Genomic DNA, 24899 nt, shown 5'->3' with positions numbered 1-24899 from the left:
CCTTTGTAAAGGATTTCAAGTTCTTTTTTGTTTTATTTTTTCTGTGCCGCTGCCAGAAAATGAAATTTGGCCTAGATAAGAGAAGACTAGATACTCTGATTTTATTTCACCTTGAAGAGCTAAAGGAACCAACTACATATAAAGTAATTTTCTGCCCACTGGTGCTATCACTTTCTAAAATAGCAGACTAAACATGCTAAAGGTTAATTTACAAGCTAACGCCTCAGCTTTGCTAATTTTCTGATTATTATATAATGTTTCTAAATACCCATAAGGTAACAAATAAATTAGAAACATTTAGAAACCCAAACTGTCAATGTCAAGATTTTCTGCAGCCTGAGTTATTAAAAAATGTGTTTCCATAGATCATTTGTTTAGAGATGACTTAAACCAAAGGAAAAGAAACATTTGGTTAAATTCATTTATCATGACAATCACACAGTATTAAATTCAAGACTCTGAATTAAAGATGACAGTGAAAAGTAATTTCCAAAAACAGCTGTCAGGGAAAATTTTAGCAAAAGTTATAAGAAATATCTTCCCATTAATCACAAATAGCTAAACTATCACTCAGGACTTTTTAACTGCATTTATTCACTCACAGAACACACAATCATTCCAAATTCAAAAGCAATCAATATTTCTAGTATAGACTGAACAAGAATATTCTTATTTTCTTGAATTAGTTCTCAAATAAGAGGATGAGAAAAAATGGACAGAAAGACAAAAGAAAAAAAATTCCAAGCTTCTTACCTTCATAACCTCTAGAGCACAGATCATCAGTGGTTCCATAAACCTTCCATCTGCTCCATAAACCTGATCCCTTGTAAAGCATGATGTTCTTTTCTTGTCTGTTGCCATAGTTAAAAAATAAATCTTCTCCCTTGATTCCTAAGAGCGTGTCATTTTTGCACTCCCATTTCTGAAATTCACTCTTCGAGTCACAGGCATACAGAGTGACAGGAACCCAATCAGTTTTTGATGGCACCCCTAAGCATAATTTAAGTGCAACGCTCATGATCTGGGATTCAGACACCCATCGGAATTTCTGAGCTTCATTGTTCGGGTTGCAAACTGCAGTTTGGACTGCACTGGGACTTAATGCTTCCACGCAACGCTTGTGATCTTCATTGTATATTAAAAATTGCCTTGTGTCTGTTAAAAAAAGAGAAAGGGTGTTTAAGTGGATACATAGGATAAAGGCAATATTCTAGTTCAAAAGTTCTTAATGTTAAAAAGATAATCAACAAGGACCTACTGTATAGCACAGGGAACTCTGCTGAATGTTATATGGCAGCCTGGAAGGGGTGGGGAGGTTGGGAGAGAATGGATACATGTATATGTGTGGCTGAGTCCTTTTGCTGTCCATCTGAAACTAGCACAACATTGTTTATTAGCTATAAAATAAAAAGGTAAAGAAAAATAAGTTCTCAATTTTTCTGTTTCCCTTAAAGACCTATGACCACAAGAAAAAGGTTGAAATTAACTCTGCCTGGGCCAACTCAGCTCCTCCAGAAGGGTCCCTGAAGCTGGAAAGACTGGGTTGAGGGTCCTCTCTCAGGAGTACATGTCTGCCAGCTGCCAGTAATTGACTGGAAGTCTTTAACATGTTCTAGTTTGGACAAGGAACCTTATGGAAAGGCTCAAACGCTTTAAATGTGCATGAATTGTAGTGAAGTGAACATAAAAGGGGGCTTCCCAGGTGGCGCAGTGGTGAAGAATCTGCCTGCCAATGCAGGAGATGCAAGAGACACGGGTTCGATCCCTGGGTAGGGAAGATCCCCTTAAGGAGGAAATGGCAACCCACTCCAATATTCTTGCCTGGAGAGTTCCATGGACAGAGGAGCCTGGCAGGCTACAGTTCATGGGGCTGCAAAGAGTTGGACATGACTGAGCACGAATATAAGCATGCACAAACATAAACGATAGGTAATAGAAGAAATAACACTCATCTGAGAAAAACAAATTTGGAGATGAACACAATAAAGTATAAAATTAAATATTTCTGTGTCCTAGAACAGAATTTTGAAGTCTGACTATCCTTACCCTCTTTGAGATAGACGAAACCTATAGAGCGACTGAACTGAACTGAACTGGTACACAATTATTCTAATTATAACACTGGGAAAGTTTCTTGTGTCTAGAAAAACAATTTTATTTTAGGAATTTTTACCTTCAATTAATGGCCAGCAAATCTGTGAGCTAAGAGTCTGCTGGGTAGCCCAGGTCTAGGCAACTAGAGAGCTTTTTTGTTTTGTTTCCCATGCAACAGTGGGCAACTCAGATATCTAGTATCTGTCATTTCATTGGCATATTCAACTTGACCTTTGTATTAAAAAATGATACAAAATGCATTTGAAAATTTTAATAATTTGTGAAGTTTGCAGTAAAGGTTGAGTATGTTACGTTTTTATATTGCTTAAGGTAATATTTATAAGAGTAACTTTACAAATAACAGCGTTTTTTTATGCTTTCAATTTGGGGTTGGCACTTTAAATAAATATGTATACATGGTTTATTCTTGTACTACATAGCTGCTATCTGGCAAAACTCAACTTCCTCTTGCCAAAAAAGAAAAGAATAAAAGGAGCTAATAAGCACATTTTTGTCCTTTAAATCACAATTGAATTCAAGTTTGATCATTTAAAGGTTTTCTTATCTATTTTTTAATAGACAAATGAAAGGAATTGACTATTTGGGGGGCACAAATATAAATTAAACACTTTTTGTGAAGTTTGAGTAAATTCCTTCTACTTAAGAGCTTCTTTCAAAGTGAGCTAGTATAGTATTACAGATGTTTGAGGGTTTGGCTAAATGAGCTTTTTTTTTTTTTTTTTTTACATTTGATTTCAACTGTATTTTTTTCATTCATTGAAGTGTAAGTTGATTTACAAGGAAGCCTAGCATGCTGCAGTCCATGGGGTCACAAAGAGTGAGACATAACTTAACAACTGAACAACAAATAGATTTACAATATTGTGTTAATTTCTACTACAACAAAGTGATTCAGTTATACATACATATATTCTTTTTTACATTCTTTTCCATTATGGTTTATCCCAGAATATTGAATACAGTTCCCTCTGCTATATAGTAGGACCTGTTGTTTATCCATCCTCTATACAATAGTTTACATCAGCTAACCCCAATTTTAATCAGGTCATCCCAGTGAAACTATCAAATAATCAGTATCCCTAACAGAACCCTTTGCTATTTGCAAAGCACTTTCACAAGCCAAATTCTATTTACTGTCCTCAACACCCCTGTGGACTTGGCAACACTCACACTCTGAGATCAGTCTTGGACCATCAATTTTGAGGTCATAATGGATCTTTGCCTCAAAAGATTATGTTCTCTTGCCATATCTGCTCTTGTCTACACTTGGTAGAGACCTCCTGCCTCTGTGTTGCCTGGGTTCCTAATTCAGAGCTACTTTGAACCTCTGCCTAGATTCCTTGGCTGGGTTCCGCATGTCTGCTGGTTCCACTTCTTGGAATCGGGACTCACTAGAGCCTGAATTCAGAACATCTGCTTCTGTTGGCATATTTGGAGTTGACGTCTGTCAACAGAACATGCAGTGTCAAAGCAATCTCCTCCCATCTAACTGAAGTCCTTCCCAAGCTTGATCTTTGTGTGGCAACATGAGTGACTTTGTGCATTGGTAATACAATTAAAATTTTAATAATATTGTGTTTTACTCACAATAAAACCCAGGAAGTAGGAAGATAAAATGTTCTTTAAATGGATAATGTACCATACAAAAATTTATACCTGGCTAAAAGTGTACTGAACTATGAAAGTGTTGCCATAGATATTTGTAGACTCATCTATATTGACCTTTACATTTAATTTGTGTTGGCCATTGCAGCTATTATTTTCTTCTCCAGACTTCTCTTCCACATTACATGTAGTTTTGCTTAGCACCATCCTGACGAAATCTATCTTCCACCTTCTACTTCAGTCATTTGATTGCATTGTTGAGTGGCCAACACTTACTGTCTAAATTCAGTCAACCAACCAGCTGGTAACAAGTCATTTAAAGTAAGGTGTTTAGAAGTCTTTATGCAAGAATAGCATTCTTCTTTCAGAGGTTTTTACACTTCCTTGAGTTTTATTTCATGTATTTACGTTTCATCTGTAGTTCCATCTTAACTTTAACTATGATGGCATTTCATGAGCAAACATCCAGTATTCATTTTTATTAATGGCACCAGCATACATCTAGATCTATAAGCCAAAGACCTAGGAGTCATCTAGATTCTCAGCTTTCCTTCACTTTCTAGGACAAAATTATAACCTGTTGGTTCTCTCCAAAAATGTACCACAGTGGTTACTTTTATGTGTCAAATTGGCTGGGCCATAGGATCAAAATAATTGGTCAAACACCTGTCTGGATGTTGCTATGAAGGTTGTTTGTGGAAGTTTTTTGTTTTTTTTTTCTAGTTCTAGAAGATTAACATTTAAATCAGTAGACTTTCAGTAAAGCAGATTATACCCCATACTGTGGGTGGGCCTCACTTAACCAGCTGAAGGCCTTCAGAGAAAACAGGCTGAGGTCACCCAGAGAAGTGGAAATTCTATCTCTAGACTATCTTTGGACCTGAACTGCAATATCCACTCTTTCTTGAGTTACCAACATGCCAACCTACCCCGGTAGATTTTGGACTTGTCAGCATCCACAACTGCATGCTGCTGCTGCTAAGTTGCTTCAGTCGTGTCCGACTCTGTGGACCCCATAGACAGCAGCCCACCAGGCTCCCCCGTCCCTGGGATTCTCCAGGCAAGAACACTGGAGTGGGTTGCCATTTCCTTCTCCAGTGCATGAAAGTGAAAAGTGAAAGTGAAGTCACTCAGTTGTGTCTGACTCTTAGCAACCCCATGGACGGCGGCCTACCAGGCTCCTCCATCCATGGGATTTTCCAGGCAAGAGTACGGGAGTGGGGTGCCACTGCCTTCTCCAACATCTCCACTATCATACCCCAGAACAAGCCACCATGGTCTTGCTCTGATTTTCCTCTGTTTGAAATGGAATCATTAGCGATAATGCCTGATCTCCCAGTTTCCTGGGTGAGACAAGCTTAACATGTCACCTGACCCGACTGCAAAATCTACTTGACACCATGAAATGTTTCTACTTGGCCATATAAAAGGGTCAAATGTCTCTGTTTCTGCAGTCTCTTTAGTAGATTGCCAATACATGTCACATTATGCTTGAATACTTATTCAAGAATAAAATTATTTTCTTTTTCCTTTACTTTTGGGGAGAGGTTTTCCAGGATGGAAGAGATTTTGTTTTTCACCATATCTCTTCCCAAGTGTAAACCCTTCACGAGGACCACGCACACACAGGAACCAAACCCTCCAGTCTCCATGTCACAGCTCACTAGACGCTACACCATCCAGGGGAGCTGTTCCTACTTTCACCTCCTCCCACCCTTGCTCTCTCACTCACCACCTCCCAGCCACAAAGCCTTTCTGTTCCTCAAAAACTTGAAGCTCATTTTCACTTTACAGACTCCATATTTCAAGTTCCCTTTTCTTGAGACACTCATTAAGGTTCCAACTCAATTGCCAACTTCTTAGTGAGCTAACAACTCTAATTTTACTCTTTTATTTTCTATATAATATGAATAACCATCTTAAAACATATTTTTTTAAAATTTTGTTTATTTATGTTTTGTCTGTATCCCTACTGGAATGTAAATTCCCTAAGTAGAAAGACTTATCTTTCCAATCCAGCACCATATTCTCTCTTTTCAGAGCATAGTAGGCCCTCAATAAGTATCTGTTGAATGAATAAAGGAATAGTTATTAAATTTGAAGCATTTCCTGACTGTTAATTCAGGTACTTTCTTTTATTTAATGCTTGATTCAAGATGATGGATCTATTTCATACGACTTTTTACTCTGAAAGTTTATTTTTCCCAAAGAGCAATTTATAAATGTTCATATTTATAACAGAAGTACTTGCAAATGAAAAGCTTCTATTTCAATACAAACTTATCTCTTCTTATTTCCTTTATGTATCTTGGACACTAGGAAGCAGTGCAAGTTTGATATTGCTTCTGCCAGACAATAAGAGGAAATGTAAAATTATCGCTTTATGATCCTGTGTTCATACGTTATTCTTCTCCTTGATGCATCAACATGTGAGTTTTGCTTGTATCACTGTCTCTGTGCAATGTCTCTGATTTAATATGTCATCTGTCTTCCTCTGAAAGTGATTCAAGACCTTGACCAAAAGACAGCTTACGGCGTTTTTGTCACTATGAACCAGACCAACGTTTTATTTGGATAAACATTCAATTTTTGTTGTCTATACTATGTTTTTGTAACAGAAATATTGCAAAGCTGAACAAATGAGAATAGATGGTACTTATACATCAGAAATGTATTTACCGAATTGACGAGACCAGCCATGCATCTTAACTCAGTCTTACTAATCTCTTATTTTTCAACAAATAAAGATACCAGGCACCCTGCTGTTGACAATGCAAAGACAAACTAGAGACAAGTTCCCTGATATACAGAGCCCACAGTTCAAGGGGAGAAATATAAAAAGTCAAAATGCATTTAGGAAAGAAGCTTCCACGCAACGTCTCAGGTTAAAAATGGCTGAAGTCTGGCCATAAAAAGGAATGAAGTTGGGTCATTTGTGGAGATGTGGATGGGCCTGTGAGAGTGTTAGTTGCTCAGGCATGTCCATCTCTTTGTGACCCCATGGACTATAGCCTCTGTCCATGGAATTCTCCAGGCAAGAATACTGGAGAGGGCAGCCATCCCCTTCTCCAGGGGATCTTCCCAACCCAGGGATTGAACCTGGGTCTCCTGCATTGCAGGAGGATTCTTTACCAACTAAGCCACCAGGGAAGTTCAAATTTCCAAATTTACTGGCAAAGAAAGTTAAGCTATTAAATGTGACAATTTAGAGATATAATTGTCATAGGCTGTATTTCCTTATGCATATTTAGGCTTTCCCCACCATCCATAAATAAAACACTGACATGAAAACATAAAAGCTAATAACTTGTGGAAGACAGGGAAGCTGGATAAGAGGAAAGTAAATGGGTATTTTGTAGTGGATGCTGCCAGAAATCCATTTATTTCTCTTGCCTTTTGCTATTTCAGTGAGTACCAGCTCCACTCCCCAGGGGCAGCCCCACATCTCTGGGCCTGGGGACATTTTTCTGACCATCAGAGCCTCCTCACCCACTGCAAAGACCAGACAGGTCAGAGAACGAACACCTCCTAGGACCTCCTAGGAGTAGCCCTTCACTAGTGACCAGTGGGTGTTAGAGGAATGAACAGCCCTAATCCTTACACCAAGGAAGGATGATTCTGAGACATATAGTCTACCTTGTCACCCAGGGTACCCAGGAAGGCTGAGCTCATCTGCCCACAGGGCTCACTTGCTCCTTCACCCACCCTGGACCAGCTACCTCCCTCTGGTCTCACGGCCCCCTCCTCAGCCAGTTTTTCCCAAGATTTTTCCCAGTCTTGGGAAAAAAGTCATTGTCAGAGGTCAAGTCAAGTCAAGTCATTGTCAGAGGTCACCGTCTTGAGTCAACCAAACCAAGAATCTGTTCATTAGCCCCTGTAAGTGACAGTACACCCTACAAGTGTGTCTCCAAAGAACTGAAATTAAGCTAATAAATATTTATTTATGTAAATATATTAGTTAAAAATAAATATTTATTATGTACTTACTATACACAAGGGCTTCCCTAGAGACTCAGTCAGTAAAGAATCTATCTGTAATGCAGAAGACCCAGATTCAATCCCTAGGTTAGGAAGATCCCCTGGAGAAGGAAATGGCAACCCACTCCAATATTCTTACCTGGAGAATCCCATGGACACAGGAGCCTGGTGAACTACAGTCCATGAGGTCACAAAGAGTCGACCATGACTGAGGGACTAAATCGTCACTACCACACACACACACACACACACACACACACACACACACACACACTATAACAATTGCTGGGCCAAGGGGGAAACTAAGGATCACATGATTGGGCTTAGTGATACTGAACAAAAGGATAAAGAAAAAATTGAAAATGATTTTATTTTCCTCTTAGATATTTCATTCGTTCATCAAATATCCAGAGAACCTACCAATTTAAGTCACCGCATTTGGCTATTGGGGATTCCCAAGTGGTAAAGAATATGCCTGCCAATGCAGGAGACACAGGTTTGATCCCTGGGTCAGGAAGATCTCCTGGAGAAGGAAATGGCAACTTACTCCAATATTCTTGCCTGGGAAATCCCATGGACCGAGGAGCCTGGCAGGCTACAGTCCATGGGGTCCCAAGAGTCGGACACGACTTAGAGACTAAACGACAACAGCAGCAACAATTAGGCTATTGGGGGAGGTGCAAGTATTAATCCAATAGGGACTACGACCTTAAGGAGAAAACAGTCTGGGAATAAGTAAGGAACACTGCCAACTTCCTGCCTCCCTCCCTAAAGATAGGAATACCTACTCCCTTCCTGGATTCATTCACTCCCATCTCAGGAGCTCTCCCGCCACCTGCTGATCCCGACTTTGATCCTGGATTCCATTCCCAGTTGCCACTTCCTTCACCATCCTTCCCTTTCTCTCCTAATCATCAACCTCAAAAACCCAGCCTCTCTGCTAACTTCAAGACAAGCAAAACATGTAGGTAAGAAGCTGAGACTACACAATTTTTCTTCTTCCACTCATAACCAGGCAAATTAATTTTTATGCATTGTGTCTACCTGACTGTGACATGATTGAAGCGCTACTGCTTACTGAGTGACCTTGGTCAAGTATCGAAACTACTCTGTGCTGCCTTTTCCCCCTGAAGAATGAAGAGGAAAGTACAGGACCTGCTGGCCGTGTGAGATTTAAATTAGATCATCTAAACAAAGCACTGAGAACAGTTCCTGACACACAGAAATTGCTTGATACATATTAGTATATGCTTATCATTAACTGGGGAAAATCAGTATTGTAGGCAATGTGAAATGGTACAGAGCAGGATGAAACTAGAAAAAAACAGAGAACTGTTGCAAAGAGACAGACAGAAGGATAGAGACCCCAGAGTTCCCATATGATGTGTTGGAAAGAAGCATGTGTTTGCAGGCCAGCAAACTTGCAATCAAATGTTGGTTCCACCAAGTCCTAGCTGCGTTGCCTCAGTTAAATTAATCATTCTAGCCTCACTTTCCTGATCTGTCAAATGGGATAATAATGCTCTCTGATAGAGCTACTGGAAACTTTCTAAATATTTTTTAGAAATATTTAGATATATATATATTTACAGATAATTTAAGCAAAGCACCCAGAAAATCATTTTGCAGATAGTGAACCCTCAAAGGTTACTGTCCCTTTTCCCATCTCCAAGTGAAAAATCTAAATAATTGATCCAAATAGAGGGACTAATCCCCTTTTTGACATACTGCTGTTTTGAAGCACGTTTATGTCTTTGCTGAACAATATGCTCCAGCTAGTAAATTACATCTACTTCTTAGCCTCCTAACCAGGCTCAGAACCAGACCACAATCAAGAACTGGTCAGGTCCTTACTGGCTAGCTGACTTCTGAGGCTGTTTCCTCATGTAGTAAAAGGTGGATGACACTAATAACACCCAACCAACCCATCTCATGGCTTCCCTGGTGGCTCAGCCTGTAAAGAATCTGCCTCTAATGCAGGAGACCTGGGTTCTGTCCCTGGGTCAGGAAGATCCCCTGGAGAAGGAAATGGCAACCCACTCCAGTACTCTTGCCTAGAAAATTCCATGGATGGAGGAGCCTGGTGGGCTACAGTTCATGGGGTCACAAAGAGTCAGACACGACTGGACAACTTCACTTTCACTTTCAACCCATCTCATAGGGTTGTTATAAGGATCTGATTAAGGATCTGAAAGCAATTAATTGAAGTGAGTAAGGATCTGAAAGGGCTCTGTAACCTTAACTTGGTTTATAATCAGAAGAATCTGTCACACAGTAAGGGCTTCCAAGGTGGCTCAAGTGATAAAGGATCTGCCTGCCAAAGAGCCACAGGAGATACAGGTTTGATCCCTGGGTTAGGAAAATCCCCTAGAGCAGGTAATGGCATCCCACTCCAGTATTCCCGGAAGGATAATCCCATGGATAGCGGAGCCTAGAAGGCTACAGCCCATGGGTTCATTAAGAGTCCAACACAATTGGAGAACTGAGCACACATGATGCACATCCTACAATGTCTCCTATGCCAGTTTCAGTTCCTTTTCAAAGGGTACTTGCCTTCCTATCTCCTTCTGCTCTCAATTTTATTCTACCTGATTTCCTTGAGTTCCCTCTATGGATCAGTATAACTATATGATGTTTCCATTCAACAGTGCTTGATGCTCACCAAGAGGCAAGAGAACCCTATTATTCTCACATTGATAGCAGTTTTGTTCCTTCTCTGCCATGCAGACAACACACCACTTAAAAGGCTACATTCCTTCTGTTCAACTCCCCTAGTTGCTCTGTGACCTCCTGGTTCTCCTGCAGCTGCTCAAGGTTCAGTGTCAGAAACCAGGTTTCAGGAACACTTGTCATCACTGTGATCTTCACGTCCCTTTGAAGATAGGGGTCTTTGTCTATAACTGAGGTTGAGTGTGTTTGATTCTTTTTTTTCCCCCTTATAGTTGCTTTCCATATTTTGTTCTTTTTAAATATATTTTATTGAAGTATAGTTAATTTATAATATTCACTTAGTTTCTTCTATACAGCAGTGACTCAGTTATACATATATACATTCTTTTTCATATTCTTTTCCATTATGGTTTACCCCAGGACATTGGATATAGTTCCCTGTGCCATACAGGAGGACCTCGCTGTTTATCCATTCTCTGTATAATAATTTGCATCTATTAATCCCAACTCCTGGTCCATCCCTCCCTCATTACCCCTGCCCGTGGTAACCACAAGTCTGCTCTCTATGTTTGTGAGTCTCTCTCTGTTTCATAGATGAGTTCATTTGGTTCATACTTCATATTCCACATATAAGTGATATTATATAGTATTTGTCTTTCTCCTTCTGACCTACTTTAAGTGTATTTAATTCTTTAACACTCACATTTAACCAGCAGTGATTCTTCCTACCTAGAAATTAGGTCCAACAACCTAAGAAGGCGCTGAAATGTCACACAACAAAGCAATTGTCTTCTTACCTGTATCTGCAATACCCTACATCGACAGATATCCAACTCAGAATTAGAGAAAAAAATCAGAAGTCATTTGGGACAATAACAAGAAAAATAGACAACTATAAGAACAACTGAAGAAAGAAAGAGGACAAAAACTTGGTTTTGCTCAACAATGTCAGAAAGTATGTGTTAAATCTGGTACTGAAACAAGTCATATGTATGAAGGAAGAAATGAGAGACTAGAAATAAAGAAAAGACAAAAAAAGAAAGGAAGAATGAAGGGAAAATATAAATATTAAAGGAAAATTTTATGAAAACTAGTAAGGAAGTGGTCAGTGGGCAACTGTTCCTCAAAGATGTCCTAAATTAGTATTAAAATCAATCTAAAGGGATAGTTTGGGAGCTTGGGATAGACATGTACATGCTGCTATATTTAAAATGGATAACCAGCAAGGTCCTATTGTATAGCACAGGGGACTCTGTTCAGTGTCAGGTGGCAGCCTGGATGGGAGGGGAGTATAGGAGAGAATGGCTAAGTCCCTTTGCTGTCCACCTGAAACTATCACATTGTTAATTGGCTATACTCAAAAAAAAAAAAAAAAGTTTTTAAAAAAATGAATGTAAAAATATCCCAGAAAGCTTTATATTGATGAATGTTGACTAATAATATTTTGGATACACTGGGTTAAATAAAACATATTCATAAAATCAGTGTCACCTATTTTTGTTGTTGTTGTTGTTTTACCTTTTTAAACATGGCTACATAATGTGGCCAATGATGTTTCTATTGAGAAGTGCCAGGTTACAGTACAGGTCTCATTCAGGGTCTGAAGACCTTTAGTGACAGAAAACTTTCTCCTATGCAGAACATTCTATTTGAGACAGTGAAACCTTTAGAAGATTGTCACTGGTCTTAGTTTTAACCTTTGGGGTCACAAAGAATATATTAATTCTCTTGCACAAGACAGTCTTTCAAGATGAAGACCAGAGTGATACAGAGCCTGCTATCCCGTCACCCTTCTTACTCGCTAAGAGATGTGCTTTGTAGCCAGGACTCAGGTTAAATAAGAGCTTCCCTAGTGGCTCAGTGGTAAAGAACCTGCCTGCAAATGCAGGAGACTCAGGTTCTATCCCTGGGTCAGGAAGATCTCCTGGAGAAAGAAATGGCAACCCACTCTAGTATACTTGCCTCGAAAATTCCATGGACAGAGGAGCCTGGCAGGGTTATAGTCTATGGGGTTGCAAACATGACTTAGTGACTAAACAAAAACAACAGGGAAAATATCTCCTCAGACTTCAGGACTCCTTCCTCTGTATTGTTTCTTGGAAAACTTTTCCTTTAAATGCTAATTATCCTGCTTACACTGAGCTATTGATTGCTACCATGGTGGGGGCGGGGGGGGGGGGGGGTGGAAGTCACAGTTATGAATAGCTAACATTTAGGAACTATTATGAGTCATACTATATTCTAAATATTTTACATGGTTTAATTCATTGAGTCATTGCAACAACTGATGGGACAATTGATATGATGCTCCTTAGTTTATATACTAAGAAAGTTTCTAATTCAGGCACAAAGAAATTAAGTAGCAGGGTCCAGGTACAAACTATACTGCCTTTGCTTGTGTTTTTATCATCTCTGCTATTTCATGGTCATGCCGATTTGTTTTCTGTGGTCGAACACTCTCCCTGGAAAGCTTCCTGGTGGTCAGGAGTTTCTGTCTCATCCATGATCCCCTCTCCCCAGCACCTGCCTCCAACATGTCGGCAGGGCATGGAACACCCTTGGCACAGGCTGGGCAAGGTGGTATTTGCTGATTTGGGAAAAATGAAGGGGGACCAGAAATCCAAATTTTCAAGGCTGAAATCCCATCTATTTCATCTCAAAAGAGACCTGGGAATAAACATTCTTCCAGACGCTCTCAGCTCTCATTCCGAGGGTAAAGCAAGATGTGTTTAAAGAAATAGAAGAGAGAGACTTCATACTGTCTTCAGGCTTCTGGAAAGCTCTGAGTCTGGTCCTCATGAGTTATCATCCATTTCCAGGGGGGGAAAAAAAAAAAAGGAAGGGATGGAGGAATAGGAATAAATCAGTTTGAACAACTTAGAACTGAGAGAAGGATCGATGTAGAACACCTAAGGATGAACTGTCTAGTAATAAAAACTAGGAGTGATCAAAATGGTTCATTCACTGCTGCGTGAAGTAAGTCAGAGAAAGCCAAATATCATATGATATTGCTTACACGTGGAATCTAAAAGGGGATACTAATGAACTTGTCTATAAAACAGAAACAGAGTCACTGAAACAGAAAATAAAAATTACGGTTACCAGAGGGTAAAGGGGTGGGGGTGGGGAGTAGGGATACATTGGGAGATTGGGATTGAGGTATACACAGTACTATATATAAAACAGATAACTAATAAGCAACACAGGGAACTCTACTCAATACTATGTAATGACCTATATGGGAAAAGACTGTAAAAAAAGAGGGGATGTGTGTATATGTATAACTGATCCCAATTACTGTACAGCTGAAACTAACACAACACTATAAATCAACTCCAATTTAAAAACAGATTTTTTTAAGGTGCATTCACAGAGTAAAGATGAGTTGTAAAACTCTCATGAGATCTTTGGGGGGTACTATCTGTGACCCATCCTTAGACCTACAATAGAGAGAGACACCAGTGCTGCCCTCATTTTGGTCAAAAATGCTCAGAAGAGATTGGTTTGAGAGTTCGATAGAAATTGAAAACAAGAATTCGCCAACCAGAGCTGAAATCACTCTAAGAATATATAGCAGCGAAGGGGCAGTGGGAGATGAGAGAAGAGATAAGAGGAAGGCAGGGTTCTGAGGGGCTCAGATCAGGCAGCCCCCCTGACCCGAGGAGCCGCTGCCTCCTCCCAGTCCCCAGCTTCCAGGCCTGGGAACCTGGAGGAGCTTCCTGCAGAGCTGGTGGTGCTGTAGCCCGGCTTCCTCCTCCACGCAGGTGTGGAAGGAATCCCTTAACACTCTCCCCCAAAGGAGGGGGTATCATAGACCCCAGGCCCCAAGTCAGGAAGCTCACACCTCATTAGCCTACTTACCCAGGAGCTGCACGGCTACCGGAAGCAGAGAGAGGAGAGGCAGGAGTGGGGACGGCCTCATGGTCCAGAGTTTATCCTTTTCTTCCACGGATGGAGAGAAGAGAGTGGGGAGGACCAGGCCAGTGAGCCCCCAGCTGTCCCTGCCCGCTCTGCCCTTCTCAGAACGGCCCAGCTGAAAAGGAGCGTGGAGGAAGCGCCCACTTTTAAAGGGCTTCTGAAATTAGGGAAAACCTCCAATAAGGAGATATCCTGTCACATGAGGGTGGTTGGAAAAACAGGAATTCAAAGTTACAACTTTGCTTCGTAAGCTAACTTCTGAGAAGAGCAGATACAGAGGAAGGGGAGAGAGGGACGCGTGTGGGAGAGAGATGAGGAAGAGGGTGGAGGCGACTGGGCGCCTGTGAGAACCTAGGAGCCAGGGCCGGCCTGCTGGGAAAGGGGGGAAGTGAAACAGCGCTGGACCTCCGGGCTCTGCTTGGATGCGGGGGAGGGCAAGCTGGAGGCCACTACCTGGGCTGGAAAAGTGAGGTTCTCTCTGGGGACCGGCTGAATCCAGGGACCTTCAGCAGACAAGCCCTGGAACGTAGTGGAGATGGCAGGCAATAATATAGAGGACAGTTTTCTGGACTTCCTTAGCAGTCCAGTGGTTAAGACTCTGGCCTTTCAACACAGAGAGGGCACAGGTTCAAAGCTCTGTCAGGAAATTAAGATTCCTACATGCCACATGCTGGCCCTCCTCCAAAAATGATAATTTTAAAAATCCTGAATTATACCAATATGGTATTACATCTAAAATAATAAACTATTTTTTAAAGGATAGTTTTCTGGTGGAAATGTCTTATTAAGGGCTGAAATGAATTCTTTCCCACTCTCCATATTCAATGTTTGGAGTTTCCTATTTTCTTTGAAAGCTCTGAAAGTGGCTTCATATGGAGCTTTGTTCCTTTCAGCTAGAAGAAATGTAAAATAGAGACTAAGCTTAAGAAAGAAGCTCAGTTGTAACAGGAAGGAGAAAGTTCTAGAAGTCTTTTTCTAGAAAGTTCTCAAGAGATCCAGAGAAAACAGTGACAGGACTTGAAGTAAAGGCTCACTGTCCATCCTTAACAATAGTGATCCTCTTCAGGTTTACAAGGGTCATCTTGCCAGGAGGAAGTCTGCTCATTTGGTAATTTCATGATAGGTGGGATACTTTCTTTTTAAAGAAATGAAAACATCTTTCATGAAGCATCATATTAACCCTACAGATCTATTGTGTTATTTTTCAGAGGTAAAGCATGAATTAAGAACATTTTGAAGCAGATATCAGTAATTAGATAGCCAGCTCACAACTGGAGTGTGGGAAATGTTAGCCAAATAAAAGGAAGCTGCTGGAGTATTTCTTGAAATTTTATTTTAGTTTTTTAATTTAAATTTACTTATTTTAATTGGAGGATAATTGCTTTACATTATTCTGTTGGTTTCTGCCATACATCAACATAAATCAACCATAGGTATACATATGTCCCCACCATCTTGAACCTCCCTTACACCTGCCACCCCATCCCACCCCTCTAGGTTGTCACAAAGCACTGGATTTGAGCTCCCTGCATCATACAGTAAATTTCCACTGACTGTCTAATTTTACATATGGTAATGTATATGTTTTAATGAATAGTTTGTCTTCAAGTGGAAAGCTCGAAGATTCACCATCTTTGTAATATTATAAACTTTGCTTCCTAGTAAGAAATGTGATATATTTATCTTACTGATTTTTTTTAACATTCTAAATTTCAGATTACTCTGACAGGATGAAAAAATGATGAAAATGTAGGACACAAAGAAAAATGTTTCTTTTTCATTAATCCAATGTTTCACTGACATAAAAAGATTGGTTACAAAACACAGCAAATGAAACAAAATATTTCTTTCTAAAGCACTGCTTCACTGATTTATCATGAGAAAAAAATATATTAAATGAGACATCCATGGTTTTTAAATGTAAATCAACTATATAAATTCAGAAAGTTTGGCCTAATTTTGATTTACATTAATTTCAGAAGCAGATAAAACTTAACTGAATTCTCTCTACACTCACATTCAGGTTTTTTAAAATCAAACAAAATGTGTCATATGGCCAACTAGGATCAGTGGTAGAATCTGTGATTTTCAAACAATAGGAGGCCTATCATCCCACAAAGAATTTACCCCATGACCTTGACCTTACTAAAACAAAGATTTAACAGGTAAAAACAGGTGACCAAGCAAAAAAAAGAAAGCCAGTTCTTGTGGGAGTGTAGTGGAATAAGAACCTTTAGAAATTCATCATTCCACTTCAACACCTACTAAACTGGGCAGAAACTGTCTGGAGTAGCTATTTTAATATCCCAAGTAACGAGCAGAAACTTAGGAGTATCCAGTGGAGAGCTTGATGGAAATGCTGGTATATTTCAGTGAATTTCAAGCTCTTCCTTGGGTATTGGCTATCATCTTCCACTCCCCCATATTTTTGGCAGGTGACAGCCTTTTTTGCACCCTGATGGATCCAGGATAGCCTTTCAGGGACTCACCTTCCAAATATCAGACTTGTGTATTCTGAAGGGTAATTACTGCTTTTAATTGCTTTCCCCACTTCTATTCAACACGGCAAAAAAAGTTCCAACCAGAGCAATTAGTCAAGAAAATAAATAAATACTTAGGAATATATCTACCTAAAGAAACTACAGACCTATATATAGAAAACTATAAAACACTGATGAAAGAAATCAAAGAGGACACTAATAGATGGAGAAATATACCATGTTCATGGATCAGAAGAATCAGTATAGTGAAAATGAGTATACTACCCAAAGCAATCTACAGATTCAATGCAATCCCTATCAAGTTACCAGCGGTGATTTTCACAGAGCTAGAACAAATAATTTCACAATTTGTATGGAAATACAAAAAACCTCAAATAGCCAAAGCTATCTTGAGAAAGAAGAATGGAACTGGAGGAATCAACCTGCCTGACTTCAGGCTCTACTACCAAGCCACAGTCATCAAGACAGTATGGTACTGGCACAAAGACAGAAATATAGATCAACGGAACAAAATAGAAAGCCCAGAGATAAATCCACACCTCTGTGGACACCTTATCTTTGACAAAGGAGGCAAGAATATACAATGGAGTAAAGACAATCTCTTTAGCAAGTGGTGCTGGGAAAACTGGTCAACCACTTGTAAAAGAATGAAACTAGATCACTTTCTAACACCATACACAAAAATAAACTCAAAATGGGTTAAAGATCTAAACGTAAGACCAGAAACTATAAAACTCCTAGAGGAGAACATAGGCAAAACACTCTCCAACATAAATCACAGCAGGATCCTCTATGACCCACCTCCCAGAATACTGGAAATAAAAGCAAAAATAAACAAATGGGATCTAATTAAAATTAAAAGCTTCTGCACAACAAAGGAAACTATAAGCAAGGTGAAAAGACAGCCTTCTGAATGGGAGAAAATGATAGCAAATGAAACAACTGACAAACAACTAGTCTCAAAAATATACAAGCAATTTATGCAGCTCAATTCCAGAAAAATAAACGACCCAATCAAAAAATGGGCCAAAGAACTAAATAGACATTCCTCCAAAGAAGACATACGGATGGCTAACAAACACATGAAAAGATGCTCAACATCACTCATTATCAGAGAAATGCACATCAAAACCACAATGAGACACCATTTCACACTAGTCAGAATGGCTGCGATCCAAAAGTTTACAAGCAATAAATGCTGGAGAGGGTGTGGAACAATAAACACTGTTGGTGGCAATGCAAACTAGTACAGCCACTATGGAGAACAGTGTGGAGATTCCTTAAAAAATTGCAAATAGAACTGCCTTATGACCCAGCAATCCCACTGCTGGGCATACATACCAAGGAAACCAGAATTGAAAGAGACACGTGTACCCCAAAGTTCATCACAGCACTGTTTATAATAGCCAGGACATGGAAACAACCTAGATGTCCATCAGCAGATGAATGGATAAGAAAGCTGTGGTACATATACACAATGGAGTATTACTCAGCCATTAAAAAGAATACATTTGAGTCAGTTCTAATGAAGTGGATGAAACTGGAGCCTATTATACAGAGTGAAGTAAGCCAGAAAGAAAAACACCAATACAGTATCAGTCAGTCAGTCAGTTCAGTCGCTCAGTCGTGTCCGACTCTTTGCGACCCCATGAATCGCAGCACGCCAGACCTCCCTGTCCATCACCAACTCCCGGAGTTCACTCAGACTCACGTCCATCGAGTCTGTGATGCCATCCAGCCATCTCATCCTGGGTCGTCCCCTTCTCCTCCTGCCCCCAATCCCTCCCAGCATCAGAGTCTTTTCCAATGAGTCAACTCTTCACATGAGGTGGCCAAAGTACTGGAGCTTCAGCTTTAGCATCAATCCTTCCAAAGAAATCCCAGGGTTGATCTCCTTCAGAATGGACTTGGATCTCCTTGCAGTCCAAGGGACCCTCAAGAGTCTTCTCCAACACCACAGTTCAAAAGCATCAATTCTTCGGCGCTCAGCCTTCTTCACAGTCCAACTCTCACATCCACACATGACCACAGGAAAAACCGTAGCCTTGACTAGACGGACCTTAGTCGGCAAAGTAATGTCTCTGCTTTTGAATATACTATCTAGGTTGGTCATAACTTTTCTTCCAAGGAGTAAGCATCTTTTAATTTCATGGCTGCAGTCACCATCTGCAGTGATTTTGGAGCCCAAAAAAAGAAAGTCTGACACTGTTTCCACTGTTTCCCCATATATTTCCCAATATGGTTAATCACTAGAAAATTGCAAAGAAAACCACAATCATATATCACTTCATGCCCATTGGGATGGCTGTTATCAAAAAACAAAAGCAGAAAATAACAAGCATTGATGAGGGTGTGGAGAAATTGGAACACTTGGGCATTACTGGTGTGAATGTAAACTGTTGTAGCCACTATGGAAAAAGGTTGCTCCTATCCCTAAAACATTAAACGTGGAATTGCCATATGATCTATCAATTTCACTTTTAGATGTAATCCCAAAAATCGAAAACAGAGATGCAAACAAATATTTGTACACCAATGTTTGTTGCACATTATTCATAGTAGCTAAAAGGTAAAAAGCAACACAAGTGTCTATCAATAGATGAATGGATAAACAATATATATATATTGGAATGTTATATATAATGGAATATTATATATATTAATATTATTCTATTCCATTGTAATAAAATAATATGTCTAATGGAATATTATTAAGCCATAAAAAAGAAATTCTGATACCTGCTACAACACATACAATCTTGAAATAACACAGACATAAATAATACAGAAAAGGACAAATGCCACATGATTCCACTTATATGAACGTAGAATAGACAAATTCATAAAGACAGGAAAAATACCTCTATTTCTACCAGGAACTGGTAGGGGAGGGGAAATGAGTGTTATTGTTTAATGGCTTCAGAGTTTCCACTGGGGATGAAGAGTTTTAAAAATAGTGATAGTTGTACAACATTGCAAATACACTCAAACCACTGAGTTGTACATGAAAATGATAAATTTTATGTTATGTACATCTTATCACATTAAAATAAAATCCAACTCTTATCATCCTCTTCATACCCTTCTACTAAGTTTTGGTTCTGGTTTTTGCTTAGCTTTTTGATGGTTGTTTTCAACTAGTACTTCCTTCAAGCTAAAGGAAGATTTCTATAAAATAAAGGAAATCCTCTTTTTTTTTTTCTAATTGGTGAGACAGTTGCTGAACTATTTCATTTCCTCTTAGATGCTCTCAAACATTACGTACCTCACATCCACTCAGTTCCATGTCAGATGAACTTAGTGACTCCTTTGCTCTGAAACAGTTCCAAGAAAATCAGCTCAACAAATTATTTGGTAGCTTATTCCATCATTTCTCCTACTTTAAACTGGTGATTTATACAGAAGTTTATTTGGTTTAACCATCTCTATCTTTTAATAGGCAAATTTGCTCAAATGATACCAAGATAATTTTGACTCAGAAGGAAAAAAAGATATAATGATGCAGTAAAGTAAAAACTTAAAAATTTTAAAGATAGAAAACTGGGTTTTTAATTGTTCTTATTCTTCAATTTTCCAGTCCTTATCAAAATACATCAAAACACCAATAATGCTTTTGCAATTTAATAGAAAGTAATTAACTTTATAGGAATGAAAAATCTTTGTATTATTTATCTAAAATTTGACTAGTTTATAATACTCTTCAGATAGTATATTTAGATTTACTGTAATGTACAGACTATTTGAAGAGCCAGTGTTTTGTTTTGTTTGACATGGCACATGTCTTTCAAAATAATTTAATTATAAGATTATTTGACATATTAAGAAGATCATATATTATGACCAAATGGGCTTTATTCCAGGGATGCAAGGATTTTTCAATATTTGCAAATCAATAAAAGTGATACACCACATTAACAAACTGAAAGATAAAAACCATATGATTATCTCAGTAGATGCAGAGAAAGCCTTTGACAAAATTCAAAATCCATTTATGATAAAAACTCTCCAGAAAGCAGGCATTGAAGGAATATACCTCAACATACTAAAAGCCATGTATGATAAACCCACAGCAAACATTATCCTCAATGGTGAAAAACTGAAAGCATTTCACCTAAAGTCAGGAACAAGTCATGGGTGCCCAATCTCATCACTACTTTCAACATAGTTTTAGAAGTTTTAGCCATAGCAATCAGAGAAGAACAAGAAATAAAAGGAATCCAGATTGGAGAAGAAGAAATAAAACTCTCACTGTTTGCAGGTGACAGGATCCTCTACATAGAAAACCCTAAAGACACACCAGAAAATTACTAGAGCTAATCAGTGAATATAGTAAAGTTGCAGGATATAAAATTAATACACAGAAATCCCTTGCATTCCTATACACTAACAAACAATGAGAAAACAGAAAGAGAAATTAAGGAAACAATCCCATTCACCATTCCGATGAAAAGCATAAAATACTCAGGAATAAATTTACTTAAAGAAACAAAAGACCTATACCGAGAAAACTATAAAACACTGATGAAAGAAATCAAAGATGACACAAAAAGATAACCATGCTCATGGCTTAGAAGAATCAATATAGTGAAAATGAGTGTACTACCCAAAACAATCTATAGATTAAATGTAATCCCTATCAAGCTACCAATGGTATTTTTCACAGAACTAGAACAAATAATTCCACAATTCATATGGAAATACAAAAAACCTCGAATAGCCAAAGCAATTGAGAAAGAAGAATGGAACTGGAGGAGTCAATGTGCCTGACTTCAGACTATGCTACAAAGCTACAGCCATCAAGACAGTATGGCACTGGCACAAAGACAGAAATATAGATCAATGGAACAAAATAGAAAGCCCAGATATAAATCCATGCACCTAAGGACACCTTATCTTTGACAAAGAAGGCAAATATATACAATGGAGAAAAGGTAATCTCTTTAACAAGTGGTGCTGGGAAAACTAGTTAACCACATGTAAAAGAATGAAACTAGAACATTTTCTAATACCATACACAAAAATAAACTCAAAATGGATTAAAGATCCAAATGTAAGACCAGAAACTATAAAACTCCTAGAGGAAAACATAGGCAGAACACTCTCTGACATAAATCACAGCAGGATCCTCTATGACCAACCCTCCAGAGTAATGGAAATAAAAGCAAAGCTAAACAAATGGGACCTAATTAAACTTAAGAGCTTTTGCACAACAAAGGAAACTACAAGTGAGGTGAAAAGACAGCCTTCAGAATGGGAGAAAATAATAGCCAATGAAGCAACTGACAAAGAATTAATCTCAAAAATATACAAGCAGCTCGTGCAGCTCAATATCAGAATAATAAATGACCCAATCAAAAAATGGGCAAAAAAACTAAACAGACATTTCTCCTAAGAAGAAATACAGATGGCAGAGAAACACATGCAAAGATGTTCAACATCAATCATTATCAGAGAAATGCAAATCAAAACCACAATGACGTACCATCTCACACCAGTCAGAATGGCTGCTATCAAAAAGCCTACGAACAATAAACACTGGAGAGGTTGTGGAGGAAAGGGAACACTCTTAAACTGTAGATGGGAATGCAAACTAGTACAGTCACTGGAGAACGGGGAGGAGATTCCTTAAAAAAAACTGGAAATAGAACTGCTATATGACCCAACAATCACACTGCTGGGCATACATACTGAGGAAACCAGAATTGAAAGAGACTCCTGTACCACAATGTTCATCGCAGCACTGTTTACAATAGCTAGGACATGGAAGCAACCTAGATGTTCATCAGCAGATGATGAATGGATAAGAAAGCTGTGGTACACATAAACAATGGACTCTTACTCAGCTATTAAAAAGAATGCATTTGAGTCAGTTCTAATGAGGTGGATGAAACTGGAGCCTATTATACAAAGTGAAGAAAGTCAGAAAGCAAAACACCAATACAATATATTAACATATATATATATGGAATTTAGAAAGATGGTAATGACAATCCTCTATCCAAGACCGGTCCCATCACTTCATGGCAAATAGATAGGGAAACAGTGGACACAGTGGCTGAGTTTATTTTTCTGAGCTCCCAAATCACTGCAGATGGTGATTGTAGCCATGAAATTAAAAGACACTTGCTCCTTGGAAGGAAAGTCATGACCAACCTAGATAGCATATTCAAAAGCAGAGACATTACTTTGCCAACAAAAGTCCATCTAGTCAAGGCTATGGCTTTTCCAGTGGTCATGTATGGATGTGAGAGTTGGACTATAAAGAAGGCTGAGCGCTGAATAATTGATGCTTTTGAACTGTGGTGTTGGAGAAGACTCTTGAGAGTCCCATGGACTGCAAGGAAATCCAACCAGTCCATCCTAAAGGAGATCAGTCCTGGGTGTTCATTGGAAGGACTGATGTTGAAGCTGAAACTCCAATACTTTGGCCACCTGATGAAAAGAGCTGAGTCATTTGAAAAGACCCTGATGCTGGGAAAGATAGAGGACAGGAGGAGAAGGGGACGACAGAGGATAAGATGATTGGATGGCATCACTGACTCGATGGACATGAGTTTGGGTGGACTCTGGGAGTTGGTGATGGACAGCGAGGCCTGGTGTGCTGTGGTTCATGGCGTCACAAAGAGTTGGACATGACTGAGCAACTGAACTGAACTGATATGCAAGACAGCAAAAAAGACACAGATATAAAGAACAGACTTTTGGACTCTGTGAGAGAAAGTGAGAGTGGGATGATTCGAGAGAATAGTATTGAAACATGTATATTACCATATGTGAAATAGATGACCTGTCCAAGTTCGATGTGTGAAACAGGGCACTCAGAGACAGTGCACTGAGACAACCCAGAGGGATGGGTTGGGGAGGGAGATGAAAGGGGGGTTTGGGATGGGGGACACATGTACACCCTTGGCTGATACATGTCAATGTATGGCAAAACCCACCACAATATTGTAATTTGCAGATCCAATTATAATAAATTAATAATAAATAATGCCAAAGCCTTTGACTGTGTGGATCACAATAAACTGTGGAAAATTCTGAGAGAGATGGGAATACCAGACCACCTGACCTGCCTCTTGAGAAACCTGTATACAGGTCAGGAAGCAACAGTTAGAACTGGACATGGAACAACAGACTGATTCCAAATAGGAAAAGGAGTACGTCAAGGCTGTATATTGTCACCCTGCTTATTTAACTTCTATGCAGAGTACATCATGAGTAATGCTGGGCTGGAAGAAATACAAGCTGGAATCAAGATTGCCGGGAGAAGTATCAATAACCTCAGATATGCAATGACCACACCCTTATGGCAGAAAGTCAAGAGGAACTAAAAAGCCTCTTGATGAAAGAGAAGGAGGAGAGTGAAAAAGTTGGCTTAAAGCTCAACATTCAGAAAACGAAGATCATGGCATCTGGTCCCATCACTTCATGGGAAATAGATGGGGAAACAGTGGAAACAGTGTCAGATTTTATTTTGGGGGGCTCCAAAATCACTGCAGACGGTGACTGCAGCCATGAAATTAAAAGATGCTTACTCCTTGGAAGGAAAGTTATGACCAACCTAGATAGCATATTCAAAAGCAGAGACATTACTTTGCCAACAAAGGTCCGTCTAGTCAAGGCTATGGTTTTTCCAGTGGTCATGTATGGATGTGAGAGTTGGACTGTGAAGGAAGCTGAGTGCCGAAGAATTGATGGTTTTGAACTGTGGTGTTGGAGAAGACTCTTGAGAGTCCCTTGGACTGCAAGGAGATCCAACCAGTCCATTCTAAAGGAGATCAGCCCTGGGATTTCTTTGGAAGGAATGATGCTGAAGCTGAAACTCCAGTACTTTGACCACCCCATGCGAATAATTAACTCATTAGAAAAGACTCTGATGCTGGGAAGGATTGGGGCAGGAGGAGAAGGGGACGACAGAGGATGAGATGGCTGGATGGCATCACTGACTCGACGGACGTAAGTCTGAGTGAACTCCGGGAGATGGTGATGGACAGGGAGGTCTGGTGTGCTGCGATTCATGGGGTCGCAAAGAGTCGGACATGACTGAGCGACTGAACTGAACTGAATGTTCATATTGATAATGTTATAATATAATTAATATATTTATAATAA

General features: G+C 39.3%; 1 protein-coding gene across 1 annotated transcript in view; it reads right to left on the bottom strand.

The window, feature by feature from the left end:
* The window catches only part of MRC1 (mannose receptor C-type 1), a 109918-nt gene extending 94963 nt beyond the window's left edge, over nucleotides 1-14955 (bottom strand). Inside the window, exons 1-5 of the mRNA XM_052650421.1 lie at nucleotides 14947-14955; nucleotides 14230-14401; nucleotides 7357-7496; nucleotides 3434-3559; nucleotides 754-1210 (exon numbers count right to left, since the gene is read on the bottom strand). Of these exons, the coding sequence (XP_052506381.1) occupies nucleotides 754-1210; nucleotides 3434-3559; nucleotides 7357-7496; nucleotides 14230-14401; nucleotides 14947-14955 (904 nt within the window). The remainder of the gene's footprint in view (nucleotides 1-753; nucleotides 1211-3433; nucleotides 3560-7356; nucleotides 7497-14229; nucleotides 14402-14946) is intronic.
* Between the last annotated feature and the right edge of the window lie 9944 nt (nucleotides 14956-24899).

This window comes from Budorcas taxicolor, chromosome 13 (assembly GCF_023091745.1).
Source record: "Budorcas taxicolor isolate Tak-1 chromosome 13, Takin1.1, whole genome shotgun sequence".
Taxonomy (NCBI): domain Eukaryota; kingdom Metazoa; phylum Chordata; class Mammalia; order Artiodactyla; family Bovidae; genus Budorcas; species Budorcas taxicolor.
Note: the sequence above shows the minus strand (reverse complement) of the source record. Positions and strands in the feature narration are given on the sequence as shown.